We start from the raw sequence: 15,149 nt of genomic DNA, 5'->3' as shown, positions 1-15,149 counted from the left end.
TCTGCCAGGGAACTGTGAATTATCAGAGCTGCTGCCTGGCTGGGTTGGGCTGGAAGTGTCCTGGTTGGAAGGGCTGGGTCGGAAAGGCAGGTCCCAGAGCAGTTAAAAAGCCTGTGAGTGAAGCAGGGAGAGTGTTCCCTTTCTTGTGGTTAAGCATCTGTTCCTGTAAAGGTCTGGTCCCGCTGCCCCCCGGGGCCCTGGGTTTGGCTGAGGCTGCTGAAGGGCGCGTGGGGGTCTGTGAACAGAGTGTGGAACTGCCAACAGGAAGGTGTTGCCTTCCCAGTGTTGACACAAGCGTGTCCGAGAGGCCCCTCCTAGGGAGGCCAGAGTTGTCCCAGTTGGGGAAGAGGAGCTGCCAGAGGTCAGGAAGTGACTCCTCAGGCTTGCTTCTGAGCGGGTGGAAAAGAGATTCCCCGTGCCCTCCCCTGGCAGTGCAGGGGCCAGCACTCCTTCCCCACCAACACACTGAGGGGTCCAGCCCCCCAAACACAGCGTGGCTGTGGAGGGACCCGGCCGTGACCGGGGCTCTGCATTCCTTCACCATGACTCCATCCCTCGGAACGCTCCGTGTCCATGGATGGTGTCACACCACACAAACGCAGTGTTTGCTGGAGGACAAGGGCTGAGCTAATGGCTCTGCTGTGCAGAGCTGGAGTTATCTTCAGAGGGAGGAAGGACGGCCGGGGGAGCGCGACCGGCCGAGGAAACGGCCGCGTAAACTTCCTCTCCTGAATTCCCGTCCGAGGCTCCCGGGAGACGGGCCCTGGCCCTGCTGACCTGCCTGGTGGAACAGGCTGCAGCCCCGGGGACAGCCACTGCCTCTTGTTTCCATGCTGACAGGGGCTTCTGGAGGAGGGTCTCTGCTCTTGGTGGGATCTCTGGGTCTGGGGGACATCCTTCCCATGGACACTAGGTCAAAACTGCTCTGCAGTGCTGTCCTTCCCCTTGCTCCAGGATCTCTGGATAAGTGGGGGGTCCATGATTCCTTGAGCCCCGAGTCCTTGCAGCCCTCATTCCCGTTCCTTCCATTGCCTTGGTGGTCTCCTGAGCACAAACCGCCTGCTTTTCCATGTCATAAGCATCTCCATGGAATTAAGCCAAATCATAGACCTCTTTATTCTGGTCTTCAGTTGGAGAGGGGGTAGGTGAGGAGGAGGAGGAGGGGGCTGCTGGGGGGAGCTGGGATGGCTCAGGGACAGCCCAGCCTGTCTCCGACTGCCACGTGTGCCCGTACCCGCTGCTCCGGGAGCTCACAGCTGAACTCCAAATGTGGAACAATCAAAGGGGCTTCAATCCGAGGCATTCGAGGCCCTGGTTCCCCACTAAGATAAGAAACAACAAAAATCCTTTTAAAGCATTTAATGTTTTCAGCCGTTTCCTACAGTTCCCTTCTCTCCCACGTTGCTCCTGGTTCCTGTGGCACCAGAATAGATCCTCTTTGTGGAAACGCTCTTCCTCTCCGCTGTTGTTTCTGGAAGGTGCCAGAACAGCCTCCCAGGCACAAAATGCATTTGTGCCGGGGCTGTGGATTGTGTGAGGGGAGGAAATGGAGCAGCTCCAGCCCAGGGCAGCAGAGCAGGACCTGCTGACTCGGCGTTTGGCCCGAGGGGTGGATGGCAGGATTTCTGCTCTTTGTGCACCCCCGGGCAAGGCAGGCAGCACATTCTGCTCCTGTTTCCTCTGCAGTGGCTCGAAGGTCTGGCCTCTGCTCCCTGGCCACGCTACCCCTGATCCAGAGCTGCTCCACATCCCGCCAGCCTTTTCCTTCCGAAGGCGTCCGTCTGTCTGCGGGGTGTGCTGGGAACGGGCTCTCTGGGGTCTCCTGGGCCCAACTCTGACCACGCTGGCCCGTGTTTCTGGGTGACCTCCCTCAGCATGAGGCGGGTGAGGAAAGCATCAGCCTCTCCTCCCCCTCTGGAAGTACCAATGTTTTAATTTCTCCTTCCAGTTTCACCTCTCCCCTTGATTTTCAGTTTTCTGGCAGCTTCCAGTGCTAGAAAGGCTCCCTGTGGCTGTTCCTGGTTTTCCTCATGCTGAGAAGCATCTTTTTGTTGTGCTTTTTGTGAGTTGGGATGTAGATGCTGCAGGGCGAGGATTTGGGGGGAAGAGGATGAGTCATGGAATCATGGAATGGTTTGGGCTGGAGGGACTTTAAAGCTCATCCAGTTCCATCCCCTTCCGTGGGCAGGGACACCTTCCACTAGAGCAGGTTGCTCCAAGCCCCATCCTACACTTCTTAGGAGTCATGTGGAATTAGATCCTTGTAGATCAATTTGTCATCAGATAACAAGCTGTAGAAATTCCTTTTGCTGCCCATCACTTTCTCCTTTTTGAGGTAGAGAAATTCCTAGAGCCCTTCTCTCCACAGGATCCAGATTCCATCCTTCTATTTTTATCCTGCTTGATCCCAGCTTTCTGGAAATGAGGGAGTCACTTCTCAGCAGCTTCTTGAGCTCTGGCCACCAGCACTCGTGTGTGGACATTTTACTCTGCCTTTCCAAACCAAGGATTTCTGAGCAGCTCCCTGGAACATTTTGGGTCTGTAACCAGGCCGGGCACCTCTCAGCTCAGCCAGACCGAATTTCATGGATGTCTCATACTGGAAATACCAGGGAATGAGCCTTTGCAGCTGGACTCATGTCTGCCACATGCATTTTCCTCTCCCTACATCCTCTCCGCTCGCTTTTGAGCCCTTCCAGTGCAGGAGTTGCCTTTCCAACAGCTTCCAGCATCCCAAATTCCCATTCCCATGGCTCTGCACCCAAATACAAACCTCAGACAAAAGCAACTGGTTTCCCTGTTTTCCTCCTAAATTTCTCTCCTCTCCCTCTCACTGGCACATGTCACTGAGCTGGGAATTGTTTGGAGACACCGTGGGAATGCTGTACGGAGCGGTGCCGGTGGTTTTACTGTGCTAACTGTCCCTCTGGCACTTTGTGCAGATCATCCTGTGGATTGGGCTGGGAATGCTGGTGATCAGCACATACACCACCCTGTCTGCCACCGAGGACACCCCTATGAGGACAGAAGCAGTGGGCTTGGAGCACCTGGACAGAGAGGAGAGCAGAATCGACCAGGATTCGGTCAAAATCCCAGGTATGTGTCTGCTGGAGTTGGGTTTCCCAGACCTGCTCCCTGCTCCACTTCTTAAAAAGAGGGAAAATAGTGGTTTTTTTAAGTGTGGCGGAAGCAGGGTCATTTCCAGGCATCTCTGTGCATCTTCCCAGCTTCCTGGGGCCTTTTCCCAAGAAAAGCTGCAGTTTTGACTGCTGGAAAAGCCCACTGTGACCTCCAATGGTACCTTCTGGGAGTTGTTTTTTCGGAAAGGGAAAGGTGGGGTGCAGGGGCTGGGATCCTCCGTGGGGACAGAGCAGAGATCCCTGTTTGGGATGATCCCAGCCGCTCTGTGAGCACAGTGCCCACCTGGCTTGGGGGGCTTGTGGCCAAAGGGGGCTGCCCTCCCCCCTCTGCCAGCCCAGGAACCAGCCATCCATCACCCTGGAAGGCACGGGAATTTATGGGAACTGCCTTTTTTTTTTTTTCGGTGCCGAGGAGTATAAATTTGGACTTCTCTTTCGCCCTGACAAAGGCTGTGATTATGCCTCAGCTTTGTTTACTGGTTCCTGTTATTTATTATTTGTTTGCTGGGGCCGCTGATGGAATTACGGCCGCTCCTCCCTTTCCCAGCTGCTCCGGAGCGAGGCCGCGCAGGTGCCGCCTGACCCCGCGCTGCCCCTCGGCCCCGCCGTGTCCTGTTCCTTCGCCTCAGTTTTGTTTCCTCCTGCTCCTGTGGGGCTTTTTTTTTTTTTTTTTGTTCTTTGGAGGCCTTGAAATATCCTCGCGGAGATTGAGAGCGGAAGGGAGAAAGGGGCCGGCTCTTCGGGAGATTATCCTCCCTCCTGGTTCTTGGCCGGGTTCCTGCCCGGCAGCTTGGAGTGTCTCCCACACCGGTGCTGCCGCCGATAACATTCACTCCGGGGTTGCTCCGCGGCGGAGTTTACTTGTGGTTTGCTCGTGGCTTGCTCAAGGCCGCGTGTGCCTTCCCAGGCACGTGGGTGCTGGTGAACTCCAAGCAAAAGAAGCTCCCAATCCCTTAATGGAGCCCTCAGCAGGGCCGGGAGGAGGGATGCGATTGAATTCTTCCGTCTTGGTTAATTTCGGAGCAGTAATGGCCAAAGAACAGCTGCTCCTTTCAGGAGGAATCGCTAATGACACGTGTTCTGACTGGGAAAATAAAAAATCCCATGAAACACGGTGTCCGCGGGAGTTTGCTGAGTCTTCCCCCCTTCTCAGCGTGAGCCGGGGCGGCGGAGCGGGATGCCAGGCTCTGATCATCCGAGCGATCCCGGAGCCCGCCGGCATCGGCTCTTAGTGCTGCTGGATTAAATAATCCCACCGGGGAGGGAGGCGGGTTCGGTGCTCCTGGGTCATAAACTTCCCAGGGAGGAGCCGTGTGGCTCCGAGGGAAAGCTCGGCTGCCCCCACGGTCCCTTTGGCAGTGGGGGACTGAAGGGCTCCATCCCGTGGGATGAGGACGAGGGGGGAGATGGGGCTGGGCAGAGGAAGGGGATCAAGGAGCTGCAGGGTGGACATGGGGCTGCCCCAGGAGAGCCGCCGCTGCAATTCCTTGGATCTGTGCCTCCCTGTGGCTCCGCAGGATGTCGGCTTGACTAGCAATGAGAGGCGTTAAATGGTGCCCTTCATCCCCCCCCCCCGCGGCTCCCCCCTCGTCCTCGCCCGCCTTGTTTTGCAGAGAGCAGGAGCTGCCGCCTGGAACGCGCCGCAGCAGCTGCATCCTGTCCTTCCAGGGGCGCAGGATCCGGGCTGGGCCGCCCCCGGCACCTGGGTGCCCTCCGGATGGGCCCCGTTCCGCACCCGGGGGTTCAGCGGGATCGCACGGCCTCTCCCTGGGCACCAGCGGTGGGTGCTCCAGGCCCCTTCCCAAGGGTGGAGGGTGCCTCGTGCCCCTTCCCCAGGGCACAGGATGCCTCGTGCCCCTTCCCAGCGCCCGCCCCATCCCAGGCGAGCCTCGGGGCCTTTCCCCAGCGCTGCCTTCCCTGCCTGCCTCCCGCCTGTCAGCGTGTGAGAGGAGTTTTATTGGCCTCTTTGATGTTGTGGAGCCCAGAACTGGAGAGACTTTCATTAAAGCCCTGCCCCGTGGGCCCGGGGATTATGAATATTAGAACATTGGCCTTTTATGTGAACACGTATTGACCAGCGGCCTCGGAATCGTGTTTTTCCTAACGACACCCAAGTGCCCATTACAGCCCCAGCCTGTGGTGCTGGAGGTTTTACTGTCAGCAGCTCTTCGGGAAAGGGATAAAACCCCTTCCAGCCCCGTCCTGCCGCGGCTGCGCCTCTGCTAAAAGGTTGCTAAGCTGCCTCTGAAAGCTCAGGAAGGCAATTATCCATTTAAAAAAAAAAAAAAAAAAAAAGAAGAGCTAATTAGGCAATTTCTCTCCGTATTTAAAGCACCCTCGAGGGTCTCGGGGGGGATTAAGATTTTGTAATATTTTTCAGCTCCTTACTTGGTCGTTGCTGCTTCATCTTCTCCCTGGCGTTGTGCAATGTTGGGTAACAAAGCCCTGATTCAGGCTCCTTGTGCAAGAGCCCTTTCCCCGCTGCTCTGGGCACCCTGCTCGGGCCATCCTGGCGTCCTGTGGGGTGGGGAGGGCTGTGTTACCTGGGTTTGGGTAAAACTGGGGGCTGTGTTTGGCTTGGCGATGCTGAGGGCTCCTCCACCCCTGCATCCGTGTGTTTGCCCACAAAAAACCAATCTGCCCGACCCAGGCTGTGTCCCCGCCGGCATTCCCAGCCGGAGCAGCCCCGGAGATGTGTGGAACGGGGATCCTGCATCCTGGTAGCTGCAGGAACAGCTTGGCTCCGTGGCGGCTCTCCCTGGTGCTTTGTGCAAGAGAGCTTTTAATAGTGCCTGTGACACAGAAAAGGAACCAGCAGCCTCTGGTAATTTGGGTTGGTTTTTACTGCTGGTGCGTCAGGAGACAACTGTGAACTAATTTCAGGGATGCCATTCCATAACCTTGTGAAATCTGTACCCGTTTGGGGGGAGGGAGGGCTCCTGGAGGCGCAGCTGGGCCGGGGGCTCCCCAGGGAGGGCCCGTCCCTGCCCTGCTCCGGGCGCTCGGCACGTCCGAGGGCAGCGTTTGCCCCCGTCCCTCTGCCCTGCTTGTTCTGCTTCATTTTCCTTGGCACGAGCCCCTGGACCTTGCTCCATGACACTGCGGTGAAGGAATGTCAGCAGGCCCAGAGCTGGGCTGGCACGAGCGGGTCCTGCACCCCGTGTCCCTGGTCAGCCCTCGCTGATGCTCTGGAGCAGGTGGTGTGTCCCCGAGCTCCCTGTGCTGTCCCTAAGGCTCCTCCACTCCTTTGGGCAGGTGCCCCTGGACTGGGGGGAGCACAGCAGGGCCCATCCCGCTGCCTCTGCCCAGGACAGGGGCTGTGGACATACATTTCAGCTCTGGCCGTTGCTGCAGCGGACGAGAGGCTGAAGAAACATGTGAGGAGGGATTTAGTGCCTGCCTGGGACCGTTGCTGCGATCTGAACCGGGAGCTGGGGGAGAAGGGAAGCTTTTAGGTTGCTAATCATGAAATTTTATGGCAGCCTGGAGAGGCTGCTGGCAAACCACAACACACCCAGACACGCACACGCACAAATCAGCTGCAGGACGCCCCGGCTTCCCCTCGTGTGAGCGGAGCTGCCAGAGAGCCGGGGGGTCAGAGCGGAGCCTCCCGCTGCTGCCTCGCACCCCGGCCTCTCCTTGGGAGCCAAAAGGCTTTTACAGCCTCTCAGCCCTTCCCTGTAAAGTCCAAGGCTGGTCATAAAACATGACGAGGTGCAGCGTTACTGGAAGACGCTCCGGAGGGACCGGGAGGGCGATGAGACAGGCAGAGCCATTATTGCACATCCCGGGCAAAACTGTTCCCTGCAAACCACCCGGAGCCCTGGATGGATTTCCAGGCAGCCTGAGAGGTTGTTAATTCACGCCCTGATGATGAACTTAATTTTGTTTCCCACTGAGCAAATGACGGCTTAGAGGCAGCTTGGCCTTATTGCAGCGTGGAGACTTTTGGGTTTGTGTTTTGTTTGTGTTTTGGGCTTTTCCTGCATTGTTTGCAGAGCAGGGAACGTGCCTCTGCTTGATTTACGATGGGAGCTGTCAGGGACACTCCCAGAGCTGAGCGGGGCCTCCCCCGGCCCCTCGGGCTGCCCTGGGCCAACGGGGGGTTCACCCACTGCAGGGTCCTCTGGGCAAAGGGGAGTGCTGGGATTAACTCCTCTGTTTCCTGCTTGCATGGAAAACTTCCTGCCTTTTTCCTTCTTATTTCTTCCCCTCTCCCTATTTGTTTCCCCCTCCTTCCTGTTTTTTTCCCCCTTGAACATCATCTTGCTGCCTCGGCTCCTCATTCCCTCTGCCATGGGAACGGCCGTGTCTGCGTCGGGTTTCTCTGGATCCTCTGGTCCTCTCCAACCGGAGCCATCTCCCGCCTCCATGAACCAATTAACGACAAACTTTCCTCCAACAGAGTAAATAGTTTTTTGCGCCGAGGCCAGGCCTGAGCTGGGAACATCCGCAGCCGTGCCGAGCGCTCCCCTCCCCGGCCTCGGCCTCCCGCTTCCCAGGGCCCCCGGCCAGGGCTGGGCACTGGTTCCTGCAGCCCAGTTTTTCCTGAAAAGGAGGAGTGTCCTGCCCTGACTTGCTGAACCCTGGGAAGTCCCTCAATGGAGAGGGGGGACCCTTGGGTACTAGACTCGAATTTCTCAGAAAATCCAATCCCTTTTCCCCTCCCACCATCATTCCTGAAGCAAAGGAACGTGGAAAGCCAGCCAGCCCCACGCACGTCCCTCGGCTGGGTGTGGAGCTCCGGGATGCAGTCCGGGTTTCTGGAGAGGCTCAAGGTCCTACTGGCATGGATCCCTCTGGGCCAGGAGTTTGTTCTTAATTTTGGGGGAATTTTTGTTGTTTCCCCCCCCCCAGCTCGGGCAAGGCCCACGCAGCTGAAGTTGTGGCAATCCCATCTTTCCCATGAGTTCATCTCGTAATAAATCGCACCAGCCCTGCAGAGGGGGAGGAGAAAATGGAAAGATGTTTATAGAATTAATTCCCCAAAGGAAATTGCACGGGGGAGGGCGAAGGGGGGAAGAGTTGGGAATTTTTTTTTGTTACAGAAGATACTTTTTTTTTTTTTTTTTAAGTTTGTTGGATGGAAAAAAATCTGCAGAACAACTTCAGTGCTGGGAAACAATTTGATTTCCTCCTTGGCTGCTCTGTGAAGGAAGAGTTCACTCCCTGTGTGGGTTTTCTGCCACGCTGGGGGAGGAAAGGACCCTTCCCATCCCATGGGATGTGCCATGGATTCCATGTGGAATACGCTGGTCACACTGGCACTGAACCAGTAACTGGTTTGACTGGGTTGTGTCTTCCCATTTCTTTGAAGGAGAGAAGGGGGAGTCCCCCATCTCCCTAAGGAGTTTCCCCTAATTAATGCCTGTTTAATCCCACTCAAAACTTCTGTGGGAAAAGGAAACCTCCCCTCCCTCCCTCCCCTCCTCTGAGCGGCATCAGAAGGGCTGCTAAGAAAGGGAGAAAAAATAGGGGAGAAAAATCAAAATAAAAGAGGTTTTAAGGTGCTTTGCAGGAAACAGCAGTGGGGGGGGGGTCCAGGGTTGGCCCCCAGCTTGGCTTCTCTGGGAGCTGGAGGTCTGAGGCTGGATCCCAGCTCAGGTTCTGGTGTTGGGGGCGTGTGTCCAAGGCTGGATCCCAGCTCAGTCTCTCCCGGTGCTGGAGGTCCAGGGCAGGGAGCCGTGGGGATGCTACCATCTGGTGGCACTGGCTCGCAGCGGCAGCCGGCTCCATCCCGGCTCCATCCCGGCTCCATCCCAGCTCCATCCCAGCTCCATCCCGGCCACGCTTCCCTGCCAGCAGCTCCATAAAAACCCACTGCAGGGAAAACAACCGGGCAACCCCGGAACAAAAGCCCCCCCTGTCATCCCCCCCCCCCCGTGCTAAATCTCAAGGGAAACCAGCGGCTGGGCTTGGGTGGGTGAGGGGGTTGGGACAGACACGGCGGTTCCCGGGATCCCACACCTCATCCCTGTCCCCATCCCGTGTTTGCAGAGCAGAACCCGGCAGTGGAGGAGCCCGAGGATGACCGTGATAAACCCAAACTGCTGGAGGAGAAGGAGGAGATGGAGCAGCCACAGATCAAGGTGCCCATGCAGGTGCCCAAGAGGGAGGAGGAGAGAGGAAAAGCAGAGGAGAAAGTGCAGCTGGACCGTCCCGATCAAGGTAACGGGGAGCCTGGGAGAGGGAGCCAGGCTGGGGGCTGGGGCTGTGTGTTTTAGGACTATTTCAGATATAGATCCTGTCTCTGCTCCTTACCTTCCTCTCTTCACCCCACATTCACAGTGGACTTTGTGGGCCAAAGGTGATTTAGTGTTTGGTGCTCTGGAGGCTCGTTGGGTACGCAGCCTCTGGACAGGGAGGAACGACAGGAATGAGCAAGGGCAGCAGGGAGCTGGGTGGACTGGGCGTACTGGGAGCCTGGTGCCTCTTGCTCTGCAGCCCCTAACCCTGCCTGTCCCCCCAGGGATTGCCCTGCCCGTGGGGGAGGCTCATCGCCACGAGCCCCCGGTCCCGCATGACGAGGTGGTCGTGGACATGGGGCGGGAGCGGGAGGAATCCAGCGAGAACAAGGCTGCTCCCGGAGGAGCCAACGGCCGCCTGCTGGAGGAGCCAGCCAGGCTGAACCCCCAGAAGGAGGCACTGGGCCCAAAACAAGGGAAGGAAGCGGTTGCTGAGAACCAGCAGCGGGGAGGGACTGCTGGGCCCGTCCAGAAGCCGGAGAAGGTCCTGGAGGCGGTGGTGCAGCGGGATGGTGGGGATGGCAGGCCGCCCTACAAGGAGCTGGAGCCAGGGAAAGCAGTGCTAGAAGCCAAGGAACAGGCTGCTGTGCCGGATGGTGACACTGCTGAGGCCGCGGGTGACCGGGACAAGGCCCAGCTCCAGCTCCCCAGGAGAGCAGAGGAGGCCGGGAAGCCTGTGGAGAAAGAAGCAGAGCCTGGTAAACTCCTTCCACAGCTCATCTGAGCACACTCCTCTGGGCCTGTTATCCCCCCGGGGACGGGACAATTTGGTCATTCCCAACTCCGTCCCAGTGTTTCCTTTTAATTCCACGAGACGAGCACGTGAGCGTGCACAGCCCCTCCGGCAGCTGCTGTGGGAAAGGAGGAATCTGGTGGCTTTGACAGCTACTGTAAGAGCTGTCAAACAGTTGTTCGCTACCCGCCAAAATGTCAGGTGCCGTGCTGTTCCTGCACGGCTCCCAAATCACCGGGGACACGGAGCCGGGAGATCCTGACAGGGAACACATTGCCAAGTGCCCGTCTAAAAGCCAGTTAGAGCTGTTCCTGCATGTTAATTGGCCGAGGTAGTTAGTGCTGGCTCGCTGCCACCAGCCAGGAGGTTGTTAAATATTGGGTTTATTACTTCCCTCGCAGCCGCCGCGCTGGATCCGAACGGTGCCGGGTGGGCGGGGAGGAACACGGAGGAGATTTGGGGAACATCTGCACTGACAGCAAAGCTCTGCCCTCCTTTGCAGGTGAAAAGCAGGAGCTGCCCCTCCCGGACAGAGTGGATCTGCTGGAGAACCGGAACCCCGAGGAGAAACAGGAGAATGTGGAGAGCAAGCTGGGGGGTGAGTGTGTGTCCCCAGGCGTGTGGGGAGGAGGCACAGCCAGGATTCCCCAGGATCCCTCTCTGCAGCAGGATGGTGTCTTAAGGCCACAGTCCCCCCAAACCCCAGCTGCTCCATCCTGGAGCCTCAGAGCTGGTGCAGCAAACCCTTCCTCAGGCTGAGCTCCTCCCTTTGACCTCTGCCTGGCAAGGGTGCTTGGAGTCTGAGCTCGGACTCACGTGCTCCCCCTCATCCCATCCTCCTCCAGCTTCCTTCCCTCCCTCCTGGGTTTGTGGGGTCGGATCTTCCTGTGAGGAGAGCCCCCACAGCCCCTCGAGCAATTTCTGAGGGCTTTGGGTCACTGAGGTTTTATTTCCTCTCTTTCCCCTTTTCCAGAAGCCAGACCAGCAAAACTGCTGGACCACAACATGCTGCTGCAGGTGATCAAGGAGCAGCAGGTGCAGCACAAGCAGCTCCTGGACCAGCAGGCAAAGCTGCTGGCAGTGATCGAGGAGCAGCACAAGGAGATCCACCAGCAGCGGCAGGAGGAGGGGGCAGAGGAGAAGCCAAAGCCAGGTAAGGACATGGCCAGGGAGCAGGACCCCTCCCCAGGGTGCTCACTGCTCAGAGCAGCTCTAAAGTCAGGCTGAGAGAGATCCAATTCCTTTTGGCACATGGCAGAGTCCACTGCAAAGCCATTCCTGGCCTCCAGGGCATCCCTAAGCACAGGGATAACACCCCAGGGTTCTCCTCATCCTCCCGTGTGGCCATGGGTGGTGTGGCCTCGTCTCCTGTCATACAGAATGTGCTGGCAGGAGCAGGGAATCTCCTAAGAAAACCCTTTTCCGTGTTGGTTTTGTCCCACAGTGGAAGCTCAGCCGGATCCTGCTGTGCCCCTCTCCAGGAGCAGGGAGGACGAGGGCCCGGGAGCCAAGGAAGACACAGCCGGGAAGCTGCTGAGCAAGGAGCTGCCAGAGCAGCCAGAGCAGCGCCCAGGCCGGCAACCCCCCGGGGCCACTGAGCAGCACAGGGACACTGTGGGGAGGCTGGAGGAGCCTGGGCACAGGCGGGACATTCCTGGGGCTCCTCCCAAGGAGCGGAAGGTGCTGCCGCAGGAGAATGACAGAGCTGTTAGGAATCCCGCGGAGAACCGGGATCCCGTCCATGGGGATGCCCAGCCCCTTCCAGCAGCCAGAAACCACCTGGAGAAGAAGCCCTTGGCGGAGGATTTGGGAGGAGATCATGAAGCCAAAGCTGGAAGAGACATCCACGAGAAGAAAAATTTCCTGAAACCCGTGGAAGCAGCAACAGCTCCCATCCAAAGAGAACAGCCGAGGGCTGCCAAAGTTCAGGGAGTAGCAGGAAGGAGTTTGGAAAGAGACTCAGGAATAGACCTTAAAGCCAAAGCTGTGAGTCAGGTGGAGCCCAAGGACCTGGCAGTGGCGCCAGACTCTTCCAGTAACAGGAATGGGGCAGCAAGGGAGCAGCACCCCCGGGAGCAGCGGAGAGGGGCGGAGGCTGAGGGAGCCGCGCTCGGACGGCAGCAGGACCCGCCCGGCCACGGGCACGGGAAGGAGGAGGATCCCCGGGAGGAGCCGAGGGGCCGACAGGGCCACGGGGGCGGGGGTCCCTCTAACGGCGCCGACAGGAAACCCGGCCCCGAGGATGCTCCGGCCCCAAAGGCTGAGAATGGAGTGGCCGCTCCCCGGGATCCGCAGCCGGAGCGCGACGTCAAACCCAACCGGGACCTGAAGCTGCAGGTGGGCCTTGACCTGCGCCGGAGGAGACGGGACCTGCTGCCTCCCGACCAGGAGGAGGAGGAGGAGGAGGAGGAGCAAGAGGTTGCACGGGGGGCTGAGGGGGTCCTGATCGGCCTGGACCCCGTTCCCGACGTGAAGGTGAACGACCTGCGGAGCGCGCTGGACACGCGGCTGAGCGGGGTGGCAGAGGGTGCCCAGCACCTGGTGCGCAGCCGCCACATCCAGCAGGTGACACAGGACAGGGGCCCGTGACGGGGATTTGGGGTCGTGCCCAGGCACAGGGAGGTCTGAGCCAGCGGCACTTTGCCAGGCGCAGCACTTGGATCCGTGGGATCCCCTTGGATCCAGGAGCACCACCCCGAGGGCTCCCGCAGCGGCAGCCCCAGCATGTGCCTGTGGGCAGCTGAGGTGATGGTGACGCTGGAAGCGACATTCCTGCTGCCCTTGCCTTCCAGAGCTCCCCCTGCCTTGGCTTCCTGCCAAGCTGCTGCTCCAAGGACCTTTTTCAGCATCTCATTCATATCGAATTGCCTTCTCCAGCCATCTCCCAACTCCTCTCAGAACGGGGAAGGGGCTGTGCCGAGGGGACCCAGCATCCACACCTCGGGAAGGGCTTTATCCCAGAGGAGCCGTGAGCTGAGGACCAGCAGAGCCAGCAGTGCCGGAGCTGGAGGAGGAGTGGAGCCCTGTGTGTTTGGAGACAGTTGTGGTTTGGGAACCTCATTTAGTAGAAACGCTGCCTTAACCAGGCACAACTCCTGCCGTTGTGCTGCCTCTGTCCCAGGGATGGGATTCCTTGGCCACACACTGGAGTCACAGGAGCTGCGTTCCCGCTGCCCTCCCCGGGAGCTCTCTGTGCTCTCCAGCTCCACTTCCCCTCTCCAAAGTGCATTAAGAAGCTCAATTCCCCTCGCCCCTTCCCGGCCCAGCTTGGTTTTTCTGCTGGAGATGATTAATTTGGGAACAAGCTGGGCAGATCTGGGGCCTTGGCTCACACACACCTACCTCTGCCCATGTTCCATGTGCTCTTCCCAACACCCCAGGCCTGTTCTGCATCCAGAGAGATCCCTGCTCCAGCTCTGGAAATGCTTTTGATGAGTGAGGAAGGGAAGAGCTTCCTGAGAGCCCTGGGTGGTTTCAGGCTCCCAGTTTTGGGAGTGTTTTGGGTTTTTGTGTTTTCACATCCTGACCTGCGAATGTACAGAATCCAACCCCAAAGCTCCCCCTAGACTGGCTGAGAATTTCCAGCCTGGAGCCCTCAGACCTCATCACTGTGGTGGGTTTTATATCCCTCTCTCCAAGTGTCTTTGGGGACCTTGAGTCCGTGGCCGATGGGACCCTGCGGAGCTGGGATGGGGTGGGACCCTCCCTGCCTGGTGCTCCCGGGATGTCACAGCCCAGACCCATGGGAGTCCTTTGGGAAGACCCCCTGGAATGCCATGGCCTTAAACCTCCAGGACCCCCCACATCCCAACGAGCTTCTCCATTAATGCTGTCGTCAAGCACAAGCACCAGGAGCCCCAGAGCTGCTCCAAGGACAGGGATGGGCTCTGGAGCACGGCTCCAGCTCTGCCCTGGGACACAGATCCAAGCTGTGTCCCTGTGGCACTGACCAGCCTTCCTGAAGCAAGAAGGAGCCAGACCCAGGTCGGCTCCTTCACCCCCTTTGCTGCCGGGTCAGACCCGCCTGTTTGTTGTTCTCCGTGTGAACACAAAGGACCAAAGATGCTCCTGACATTCCTCCTGCTGGGAATGGTGTGGGCACCCCGAGCTGGGCTGGAAGCCCGTGGGAGCTGCCTCCTCCTGCCAGGAACAGCTCCCCTGGGGTGGATGGAACATGGGGAGAGAGCCCAGAGCGCGGGCCAAGCCCATCAATAAAATAAGCTGAAGCATTTTGATCGGAATTTTTTTTTTTTAAATAAATATAGATCTGAGACCCTCACCCAGCCTGGGGCTGTGCCTCCTCCGGGACCCTCGTGAGCAGGATGGGGGGCGTTCGGTCATTTCAGGGCAAACCGGTGCGTTGGAGGGTTTGATTCCTCTGGAGCATCTCGGGGTGGGAGGGGGGGAGCAGCTCTGAGGTCACTTCGGTGTCGCCTTCGCCTGCAAAGAGCTGCGGTCAGGCCGGGCCGAGGGGTCGGGATTGGAACCAGGACCGGGATGGGGACCGGGGCCGTGACGTACCGCCCGGGCAAAGCATTCCCGCAGCGCCTGGAACTCCTCCAGGCACGTGTCTCGCCGCAGCTCCGCCGGCCCGGCCGCCGCCGCCGCCACGCACCGCCCGTAGGCCGCGGCCTGCAGGAACCACAGGGGACGGGAGCGGAGGCCTCCAGGACCCCCCGGCCCCGCAGCCGCCCCCCGTGTCCTCGCGTGTGCCCCTCGGCCCCACCTGGTCCCCGCACGCCGCCAGCGCCGCCGGGAAGCGCCGCAGCCGCGCCCGCGCCCGCAGCCACACACCGCGCCCCGACATCGCTCACCGCATGGGCGCCGCCATGACAGGCCGCCCGCCATTGGCCGCCCGCTCCGCCCGTCAAACCACCGCGCTCTCCTATTGGTCCGTATCGTCCCCATCCCAGCCCCTTCTGATTGGTCCCTGTGGAGATTGTTCCCTCTGATTGGCGGAAGTGCCCGTTGTTTATTTCCCGTCTCCCGCTGGCGTCAGCCCTGTTCTCCCCTTCCGCGCGGAGCTCCGCC

At 59.2% G+C, this 15,149-nt stretch overlaps 2 protein-coding genes across 4 annotated transcripts in view; one reads left to right on the top strand and one right to left on the bottom strand.

The window, feature by feature from the left end:
• The window catches only part of SLC38A10 (solute carrier family 38 member 10), a 37,043-nt gene that overhangs the window by 15,525 nt on the left and 6,369 nt on the right, over positions 1-15,149 (top strand). For 2 of the 3 annotated variants that reach the window (XM_027667504.1, XM_027667501.1), the window contains exons 11-16: positions 2,943-3,096; positions 9,138-9,308; positions 9,610-10,083; positions 10,621-10,716; positions 11,092-11,271; positions 11,563-14,355. In XM_027667504.1, the coding sequence (XP_027523305.1) occupies positions 2,943-3,096; positions 9,138-9,308; positions 9,610-10,083; positions 10,621-10,716; positions 11,092-11,271; positions 11,563-12,707 (2,220 nt within the window). In that variant the 3' untranslated portion in view covers positions 12,708-14,355. Of the gene's footprint in view, positions 1-2,942; positions 3,097-9,137; positions 9,309-9,609; positions 10,084-10,620; positions 10,717-11,091; positions 11,272-11,562; positions 14,356-15,149 lie in introns of those variants that run through there. The other variant, XR_003531650.1, reaches the window with a different exon arrangement.
• NDUFAF8 (NADH:ubiquinone oxidoreductase complex assembly factor 8) lies at positions 14,389-14,925 on the bottom strand. Its single transcript, XM_027667513.1, has 3 exons — positions 14,845-14,925; positions 14,640-14,750; positions 14,389-14,558 (listed from the first exon to the last, which is right to left on the bottom strand). Exons 1-3 carry the CDS (start codon positions 14,923-14,925, stop codon positions 14,538-14,540), a joined length of 213 nt encoding a protein of 70 aa, XP_027523314.1. The 3' UTR covers positions 14,389-14,537.

This window comes from Corapipo altera, unplaced genomic scaffold (assembly GCF_003945725.1).
Source record: "Corapipo altera isolate COAL_440 unplaced genomic scaffold, ASM394572v1 305, whole genome shotgun sequence".
In the NCBI taxonomy this organism is placed as follows: domain Eukaryota; kingdom Metazoa; phylum Chordata; class Aves; order Passeriformes; family Pipridae; genus Corapipo; species Corapipo altera.
This window is presented reverse-complemented; position numbering and strand designations above follow the sequence as displayed.